The sequence below is a fragment of the Semicossyphus pulcher genome, unplaced genomic scaffold (genome assembly GCF_022749685.1).
Source record: "Semicossyphus pulcher isolate SPU_LCO1_2020_fin unplaced genomic scaffold, fSemPul1.0.p SCAF_17, whole genome shotgun sequence".
NCBI classification, from domain to species: Eukaryota; Metazoa; Chordata; class Actinopteri; order Labriformes; family Labridae; genus Semicossyphus; species Semicossyphus pulcher.
The window spans coordinates 22,618,342-22,628,152 of record NW_027211681.1 but is presented as its reverse complement, the minus strand read 5'-3'; the positions used below and the strand labels follow the sequence as shown (position 1 = coordinate 22,628,152).

General features: G+C 43.4%; 1 protein-coding gene across 1 annotated transcript; it reads right to left on the bottom strand.

The window, feature by feature from the left end:
• Positions 1–2,616: 2,616 nt before the first annotated feature.
• LOC138594832 (uncharacterized) lies at positions 2,617–9,213 on the bottom strand. The gene is made up of 7 exons (XM_069666075.1): positions 9,111–9,213; positions 8,336–8,395; positions 5,749–5,830; positions 5,543–5,663; positions 5,318–5,457; positions 4,075–4,238; positions 2,617–3,832 (listed from the first exon to the last, which is right to left on the bottom strand). Coding segments are annotated over exons 1-7 (1,257 nt in total). The 5' UTR covers positions 9,113–9,213; the 3' UTR covers positions 2,617–3,144.
• Between the last annotated feature and the right edge of the window lie 598 nt (positions 9,214–9,811).

Below are 9,811 nucleotides of genomic sequence, written 5' to 3'. Positions count from 1 at the left end.
GAGGTCTCAAAAACTTGTGTATCAAATATGATATGCTTGGTTATATAGGGTTCATCTGGTCTGAACCTAAATGAGCATGGTTACCAAAAAATTAACAACATGCTGGTTAGGAGGTTTCTGTAATGTGGAGCCTGCTCAGACAATAAGCAGCTGATTACTCTCTTCAAGTCACCAAGAACACAATGAGTCCAACAAGAGTTTGTTATGGTCTTTTATTGCACCTTCCTCAGAACAGACAGTATGAAGCTCAGATACACAGAGATAAAGTCATTTAATAACTGATGTAACTTGTATTGCATTGTTTGATCAGGCGTGATTCTTTGGGATCTTTGGGGCGGTCTCTCCTCCTTTAGATCAGACTCCAGCTACTTATGAGAGCTGCTGCAGACCAACGCTATACAGAGGCTGAAAAGATAGATATTAGGAATTTGTTGTGGACTGATTCTTAGGTAACATTTTGGCTAACATTTCTCTTTATAGTGTGCAGCAACAATGTGGAATTTCAATTGCAAACAAACATCTGGATGTTAACATTACCAAAACTTTGTTTGTACACTTTAGGCCTGATATGTTGAATGTATTTCCTTACAAAACATTTGGAAGCCTTTTTAATCTTCCATTTTTTAGATGTTCTTGCCATCTATTTATCCTTCTTTAAAAAAGCCCCATTCCACTTGTAACTTCACATTACTGTTACTGTCACTGCTCAGCACCCTGTACTTCAGACTATATACAGTGTAGCCCCCTCCATGTGCTGGTAGAACACACCATCGCTCTATGGTGCCCCATGGTGCTAAATAACATGGATTGAAGAAGTTTTAAGGGGAATTCATTTTAAGCATTTTGATTCACTAATGTGTTTTTACTGACGGAACATCAAACAGTTAACAGATATGTGTCGGAAACAAAATTTAATATTTCATGTTCTTAATTCCTGAAATGTTTTGGTTAAAGTTAAGAAAAATCAGTCTTCGTAAAAGTTATTTTTCATTTTCAGGTTCTGGATTGACTTGTGGATTAAATTTCCAGCGATTCAAAGATGCTACAATATTTATTGCTTTCTTTTTCTTCCTGGTACACAGCAAACTGTATGTTATTAATATTCCTTTTGTCCAGATCCAGGTTTGTATTATTTTTTTACACAGCTGTGCTAAATACTTGATTCTGATTGGTTAATTATGGTATTCCGTGGTCTGCTATTTCTCGATAGCAGACTGTTGCTATAAAGAACAGACCGTTGCTAGGAAGAACAGACTGTTGCTATAAAGAACAGACCGTTGCTAGGAAGAACAGACTGTTGCTATGAATAACAGACCGTTGCTAGGAACAACAGACCGTTGCTAGGAAGAACAGACTGTTGCTAGGAGTAACAGGCCGTTGCTAGAAAGAACAGACCGTTGCTATGAAGAACAGACCGTTGCTATGAAGAACAGACCGTTGCTAGGAAGAACAGACCGTTGCTAGAGATGCGGCTCTAATCACAGGAGGATTAACTGTAATCATATCAATCAGATGAAAGGTAAATTTGACTTTGGTCTGTTTACAGAGGGGTAAAAGAAAAGAGCCGAAAAGAGAAAGAGAAAGCAGATAAGGTTTAAAGACATAAAAACTGAAGGCTACGACAGAGAGATCTATAAAACTGAAGACAGCACATGAAGTAAACATTTACAGAACACAGTAAGGGATACAACGCCGTTTAAGGACGGTGAATGGAAAAGAAAATGACGCTGATTCCTGCGATCCTGTTCGCCTTGCTTGGTTAAGCTCATGTTAAGTAGGCTACAGAGTTAACCGTTGCTATGGACGCAGCTCCCACTGTGAGTGTAACGGACAATTTTTAAACGGAAAGACGTTTAAATAAAGTAAAAAGTAAATAGCCGCGTAATAAGCAGGAACCCCTTCAGGGTGAGACGAGACCCTGACGCGAACCTGCTCACTATACATTCTGACTTAATAAATAGGCTGTGTATATTTAATTCAGATTATCTGATCGAGTTTGTTATTTCCTGAATGTTGATTAAAAATATGAATACAATAAGTTTAGCAAAAGATACAGCAGATGTTTTACAGGCACTTTTGAGTTCACTACTAATTACTACATTTCTTAAACTACTATAACAAATAGAGCCAAACATACTCAGGTTCAAGGCTGCGCCAACGATCCCAACGAATGCACACACTGCGTTTAGAATGAATCACCACATATATCATGACATCAACTGATATGAAGCTTAACAGAGTAGAAGCTTGTACGATGTTATGGTCCCGAAACTACTGACAGAAACGTTCAATGATCACTTAATACAGCAGCAAGAACACATTATGATTGTTACGTTTCCTCTGATGTATCCGCCTACTTTGCTAACCCATTACACACAGATTTCCACAGAAGCCCAACTAGTTTCTAGGTTAGTTTTTAGTGTTAAACAACTCTCCCTTAAGCTTTAGCATGGTGAATAAACACATTAATTAGGGGTTCAATAATATATTTTAATGGATTGATTTATCCATTTCATCATCAGTAGAAAGGGGAAACATCTGTCCATATTGTTCTTTAAGATATGCAGACCAGAACACGAGCCTATAAATATATTTTCCTTAATTTGAAAGTTTAGTCTGAAAGAGTAAATTAAATGTTAAATTATATTATAGCTGTATTTTGTGAGTTCTCCTATACGTAACAGGTTGTATTAAATGGGCCTCTGATGTCGTCTCATATTGATCGTAGGCCTTGAATTGAATAAAACCAGCATGGCGTCGTGGAAGACTTTGTGATATACATCATCAATGTGATCCTGTATCGTTATAAAACTTGTGATTTCCACCCCTAACATTAACTTTGACTTTACGCTATATTTCAGCTGTGTTATAACCTCAGAACGACAAAGTGGACGCGCGGGTGTTTGCTTACAGGAAGCTGCAGGTGCAAAGCTGTGACAGAACATATAGTTTAACACTAAGTGCCGTATGGAGGAGTCGGTGTGTTACATAGGAAGAGAGAGATATAGAGGAAGAGATCGGCTTGTCCTTCTATCACAAACATTCACTCACTTTTCTGCGACACCTCCACTGCTTCTTATGTAGTTTCAATGTGAATATACCTGGAATAGCTGCTTGAATCAAACTTGCCTGCTAATGCTAATGCTAATGGGCGTCGTTTGGCTCGACCACAGGGTTACTGTCGGCCTGTGTGTCCACAGAGCTGTGGGCCGTGCTGTTCCACGGGGCAGCGTCGGACTGCGGCTCCAGCGACGGGCTCACGGAGAGCGGATCGGAGGAGTTGGTGGCCGGGTCGAGCAGGATCTGGGCGGAGGTGGGCGGGTGGCTGAACGCGGTCTCAGCGGGCAGGCTGGATGAAGGGCTGGGTGGAGCGTTAGACGTGGGGAGAGCGGGCGAGTCGGAGGGCGTCTGTGAGGAGGAGTTGGATGTGGAGGAAAGGTTGGAGGGGGTGAGTGAGGGGGAGTCAGAGAGGGTGTGTGGGAGAGGGTCAGAGGGGGAGTCAGAGATGGTGTGTGGCAGAGGGTCAGAGAGGTTTTGTGGTAGAGGGTCAGAGGGGGAGTCAGAGAGGGCCTGTGGCAGAGGGTCAGAGACGTTGTGTGACAGAGGGTCAGAGAGAGGTTCAGAGGGGGAGTCAGAGAGGGTGTGTGGGAGAGGGTCAGAGGGGGAGTCAGAGAGGATGTGTGGGAGAGGGTCAGAGGGGGATCCTGTGGGTGAGTGGGTGAGGGTCGGCCTGGGGGTGTGTGCGGGCGTCGGTTCCTGTGGATCCGTGCAGACAGGCTCCCCCTCGGCCACGTACCACACCTCATTGTGCCTGTTCAACAGCTTCAAGGGACTACACGCACACGCACACACACACACACACACACACACAAGGACAGAGCAAATAAGACACTTTTCATTTTCTTTAATGTGCATATAGATCATAGACTGTGTAAAAGAAGTGGAACCAGCCACAGGTGAAAACTGAAGACCGCCATTCTTTCTAATGGCCAGCAGGGGGGGACTGCACTGCTACAAAAAGAGGCTTGATTGCCAAATTAGAAAAGCTAAAGTGTTCATGGACATGTGTGTTACCTGTCGTAGCCGACTCCATAGTGGAAGCTGTGGTTGTAGGACGCTCGAACTCTCTCCAGTTCTTTGGTCAGCAGGTGAGCGTGAAGCCTGGAGGTGACCGACAGCATCCAGCCTCCGTAACTCCTCACGTACACGTCCATCTCTGGCATCTCAGTGAAATACAGCTGTGAGGGAGACACAGAGGCGACAGACACATCATGTATCACAGTAGAGTGATCGGGCAGAGGAGAGGGCAGGCAGCACAAATACTGTTTGAATACATAAAAGCACAGAGATGAGTTTAAATCAAAGACACAAAGCAGAAAAAGGTTAATTGATGATTTAGATCCTGAATTCTTGTAGAAAAAGATTTTATTTTTGTAATTACAGAGAGAACTTGACACTTAATATATATTAAAACAGTGTGAGGCTTTTGGCTGTTACAATGGTTCACACTAGATTTTGTGGACAATTTTTGATAATGTTTATTATTCTAAATAATGTCAGCTAATAGTACATTTGCACATGGGTAGAAAAACTGGTGCACATTTAACATTGAAAATGTCTCTCTTTGGCGACACCTATGGCGATAAGTGGTAATTACAGGAGCACACTTCCCAGATATCCAGACAGTGTTGCATGTGTGACGTCCACAGTTGGCTCCGGTTGTAACTCCGGTCGATTTCCTTTTTAGAATGTTTGCCTTCATCTGAGTGTTCAATTTGTTTCTTTTTCTTTGGATTTTCACTTATTTTTGAAGTTCTGTAGTCATCCATCTTTTCTTTGTTTGTTCAGCCATAGTAGATTACTGTTTACTTGCAACACTTGCAGAGACCGGAAAAACTGCCGCTTAGCTCCGCCTACTCTCTCTGGCAGACCAACCACTGCTGGCTGATGGAAAACGCGTCACTAACTGGGCGCCGCTTGGGATTTTTTCGGCAAAAGTCGCACCAGACACCTCATTCGAAATCTCATACCGACAGGCTCTAGACTCCTAGAACAGATCGAGGATAGCAGCAGTGATACCTTAATGAGGCAGCAGGATCTGTTTCTGCTGAGAGAGTGAAAGCTGCAGCAGAGCAGCTGCACTGAACACTGTTCATACATCAGTGCCCTCTATTGATCGTCGAGCACAAACCAACGATTAGATTACAGTCAGACTCCGGGAGGATAACAGCTTTGACCTCAAAACTGTCAAGGGCAAGCTCACCGACTCCCTGCATCCACAGCCCTCCCCCCCTCGCCACCTGTCGACTCAGCTCACCTTGTCATTGGTGGGTGCGGGCGGCTTCTCCTGATAGGCTGCCGGCAGCGGGAAGTTGAGGGTGTAGACAGCAGGTTCCCACATCTTTGTCTCCTCGGGGATCTTGACCAGGACGGGGGCGGTCATCTCCATCTGGATGCCTGCACACAACACACACACAGAATAACAAACACAAAAACACTAAACAAACAAAATCTTGATTTCCATCCTCTGCTCCGTCTGTACCTCCTATGTTTGCTCCTGTGATGTACTGGAAAAGTCTCCTGAAGGCCATTGCTGCTCCGACGCCCATGAAATAAGCTTCGGCATCCGTGGACACCCAGCGAGTGGGGCTGTAGTGTCGCACCTGAACACACAGAGAGGACGAATTAAGTCAGTAATAGCAGCTTGATTTGAAGGTGCACATGCCTTTTCACTCGGGGTGCACTCACCTCATATTCGTCTGTTTTGCAGACCAGCTCATACTCCAGACATTCCTTTGACTCTGTGCAAAAGCTGGTGTTGGTACTCGGCCTGAAGCAGAGTGCAAAGAAAGAATCATTAACAGGATCTAAGGACACGATATGGCCAAAAGTATGTGCACACGTCTGTGAAGTTTGGTCTGGGCCTTTATGTCACGGTTTGGACAAGGTAGCTACATCTTGCTCTGACGTTTTGTGGCAGCCGTTTGTGTTTGGTAGCCTGGGAACATTTTGGAGGAGGTCTCATCAACAGGTGCAGGCTAAAATGTCCCTGAAAACTACAACCATTTAGAGCAAGAAAACTACTGTGGGCGGCAAGCTAGGTAGCTTGTTCCAACGTCTGATTTATATGGCTTCCTGTGCTACATACTACACAGTTTGGCAGGGTATAATTTACCAGCCAACACTTACCATTTGTACATAACTCAAACTACTGTTCAGTTTGCACTGTGCAAAAATGCTGCGACTGTCCTTAAACCCGCCCCATATTAGATAGGGATTGGCCCGACTTGAATCATGTCGGTTTAAAATGTACCAAAGTGGGACCGCACATATCTCCCAGAGAAATTAAGACACCTCACAGGCTTCTGGTTTGCTCCTTTTCTGTTTCAACAAAACAGTACTGCACTTATCATGCATAAAGCCAGGTCTGTAAAGACTCATTTGGAAGAAGTTTACTGGTCTGAACAGAGCCCAAACTTATAACCCACCCAACACCTTTGGGATGAACCAGAGCCAGACTTTGTCACCACAAATCAGTGGCAAACAATTTGCTGTGTAAATAAAATTGAATCTAATTGAATCACGAGTCAATACAGAAATGAGTAACTGCTGTTCATGAAAAAATGTGAAGATAGAAGATTCAGAAAGGACAATTTGTTAAAAACAGGGAGAATTAAATTGGTAGAAGATAAAATCAAGAAAACTGGAAGAAAACAAATCAAACTTTAGATGCCTTTTAAGAAAGAGCATTGTTTTGGCTTCTCTGCGAATTTGCTGGAAAATGTCCCAAAGTCTCGGAGCAACAACAAACCTTTTCAGCTTTGACCTTGAAACAACCAGAGGTCAGAGGACACAACAAGTCCAGAGGGGCAAGATGACCATTAAACGTCTTGTTTGTTGTAAGTAGCATCTAATAACTGGATTAGTGGCTGACCCACTAATGCTCCTGTGCCTGAAAGAGGAAAAACTAAATCCCTGCAGCCAGTTAAAAGCCTTCCAAGAAGAATGGAGGCTGTTACAGCTGCAGATTAAAGCCCATTGTTCTGGAGCAAAGTAAATAACACTCACGTAACACGCAGTGGATTCTACTCCGATGACAATTAAATCAAACCAATCCAACATAATGGTCAACCCAATATATGTTCCTCTGTTCCTAAAGAGGTGCTGCTTTTAAGCTGTAAACTGAGATGTCCTGTGAAAACGAAGCCTCATGTTTGGCTCGTTGGCTGTAGCCATCTTGTGCTTTTCGAGCCAGAAGTGACCATATTTAGACGAGATGATAGACACACCCACAAGCACTGCCTGCTCTTTTACCCACAAAATGAACATCATGTTGTTGAAAAAGAATTGAAAAGAGGAAAATGTTTACTGAGGTAATAAATCATCTGAGAGGTAGGTACACTTACAGGTGATCAGACATCATTTTGCAGCCAGTGAAGGCGCCCCCTTCTGGCCGTTAGAATAAATGCATGTTAAAGGCACCTCCGCATTGTCTGAAACTGGAAGCGTTTGTCCACGTCTTCAAGAGTCATTGGTTGAAAATGGCTCAAATCCATCTATTGCTTTTCTTTTTGTAAATCAACCCTGAACACTGCTGACACAGGGGGCGCTGGCTTAGCTCAGTTGGTAGAGAAGGGGCCCCCATGTACAGAGTCCTCGATGCACTCATCGCAAGTTCGACTCCCGGTTTGTGATCATCTGGTGCATGTCATCCCCGACTCTTTACTCCCCACATTCTCTGTCTATCTCCAGCTTTCCTATATAATAAAGGCAAAAAAACCCCACTCTAATCTATGTCAAGCCACACCTCTTGCCCTCTTTTTATAAACACAGTCCTAAATTATGCATTAGTTAAAGTTGGCAATGAAGTCACAATTTAAGGAGGACACTCTACTCCTACACTGTGGCAAAAGGAAAAGAAAATGTTTGTGACTTTGGACAAAAATGACAGAAGGGTTCTGGTTCGAATCAGACAAAGGGAGCCTTTCTGTGTGGAGTTTGCACGTTCTCCTCGTGCATGCGTGGGTTCCCTGCAGGTTCCGGCTTCCTCCCACAGTCCAAAGACATGCTCGTTAGACTCAGTGACTCAAAATTGCCCGTATGTGTGAATGTGAGCGTGAAAGGTTGTCTGTCTCTGTGTGTCGGCCCTGTGATTGATTGGACATCAGTCCAGGGTGTACCTGGCCTCTCACCCAATCACATCTGGGCTCCAGTTACCTGAACAGGATAAGCGGTCGGCTATAGATGATGGATGGATTTAGATATGGGTGCAATGTTCGGGTGTCCACATGCTTTTGGCTGTGATGGGGAGATGTATCTGGGGCGATAAACTTACCCAACACTTCCTTCAGCGGAGACCACTAAGGCCAACACAGCAAAGACGGAGATGAAAGCCCTGAGGGAGCACAAAGCAAGCATCTTTATCTAAAATGCACTTACAGTTAAAGGTAAAATGGTGCAGGGACCAAAGGAGAGCAAGAATGGACAAAAAAAAAGCATAAAAATCTTTAAACTTGTAGTCTAAACTTTGATTGACAGACAGTAACAAGCTTTCAGAGTGTGTGTGTGTCAGTATGCTGCATTTTGTACTGCAGAGACGAAATGAGACACGTTTTCCTGCTCTGAGAGAAAGAAAGAGAGAGAGAGGGAGAGTGAGAGAGATCTGCTGCATCATCAGGCACAGCCTTCTCAAAAATCAAAGGCGTTTTGAGGTCATGGAGGAACAGCTTTCAGGATCTCATTACATCCCTTTCATCATAACGTTTTGACAGTTAACATCCACCAAACAGCTGATTTATAACAAAGATCTAAAAAAAATCAAGGTTATTTATATTAAATGTCTCAAACTACAGTCTCCTCATCACTTGCATGTCTATCATTTGCTCTTTTTATGTTTTTGCAAAAGTGTTACGGTAAAACATTAAGTGAAAAGATTTTCATGCACGCATACCCACCAACAATGACGCAAAAATCTACCTCACCTGTGCGTGACGCTGCAGAAAAGTCGCTAAAACAGCCAGCAGCTATGCTTCAACAATTCTCACGAAATGTATCATAATCTACCTGCGCGATATTTATTTTAAGTCAAACATATAAGAGCTGATACTCACATTGTCCCGGTCCCGTGTGCGTGTCCTTTCCACCTGCCAGGGGAGCGCAGGGAGGAGGAGGAGGAGAAGTGTGATGGAGACTGCAGTGTGCTGCACTCTGACGGGCTCCTCTGGAGTGACTGCAGACTGCAGAGAGGAGCAGCGTCCTCGTGGAGCTCTGAGGGAGGGAGGGAGGGAGGTGAGGGCGGGGCTGATCTGACAGCAGTCTGCACACTGCTGGACCGTCAATGGACGGATGATATGCGAGCGTTAATAAAGAGAGATCACCTCCCGCTCTGCAGCACGGAGAAGAAGAATGATGAAGAATCCGCCATTATTAATCCTTCATGCTGTTCAAACACGAGGAGGAAGTCTTAAATCTAACCAGTTCATGTGTAAGATATGATGCAAAGGAGCATATCACTGTTATAACTAAAAATGATGGATATTTGTCATTTTGTCGACAGGTTTAGAACATAACGGCCTATATGCTAAAGTTTTAAAATGCTCAAATTAAATGTTTTTTTTATGTATTTTTCCGAAGGATTTTGGGTTCTACCATTATAGGAAGTCAACGAGTTCCACTTAAAATATGCTATGAAATTTAATAAGAAGACTCTCGAACATGAAAGAAACTTTTTTGGTCGATTAATTGTTTTCTCAAAACAAAAATAAAATATCAGCCAAAAAAAACACGCTTGAAAAAGAACATATTTACTATG

Coding starts and splice junctions, on each gene's coding strand:
- LOC138594832 (XM_069666075.1), bottom strand. Junction 5,664..5,748: donor GCAAAACAGACGAATATGAG/GTGAGTGCACCC, acceptor CTGTGTGTTCAG/GTGCGACACTACAGCCCCAC. Junction 5,458..5,542: donor CACAGGAGCAAACATAGGAG/GTACAGACGGAG, acceptor TGTTGTGTGCAG/GCATCCAGATGGAGATGACC.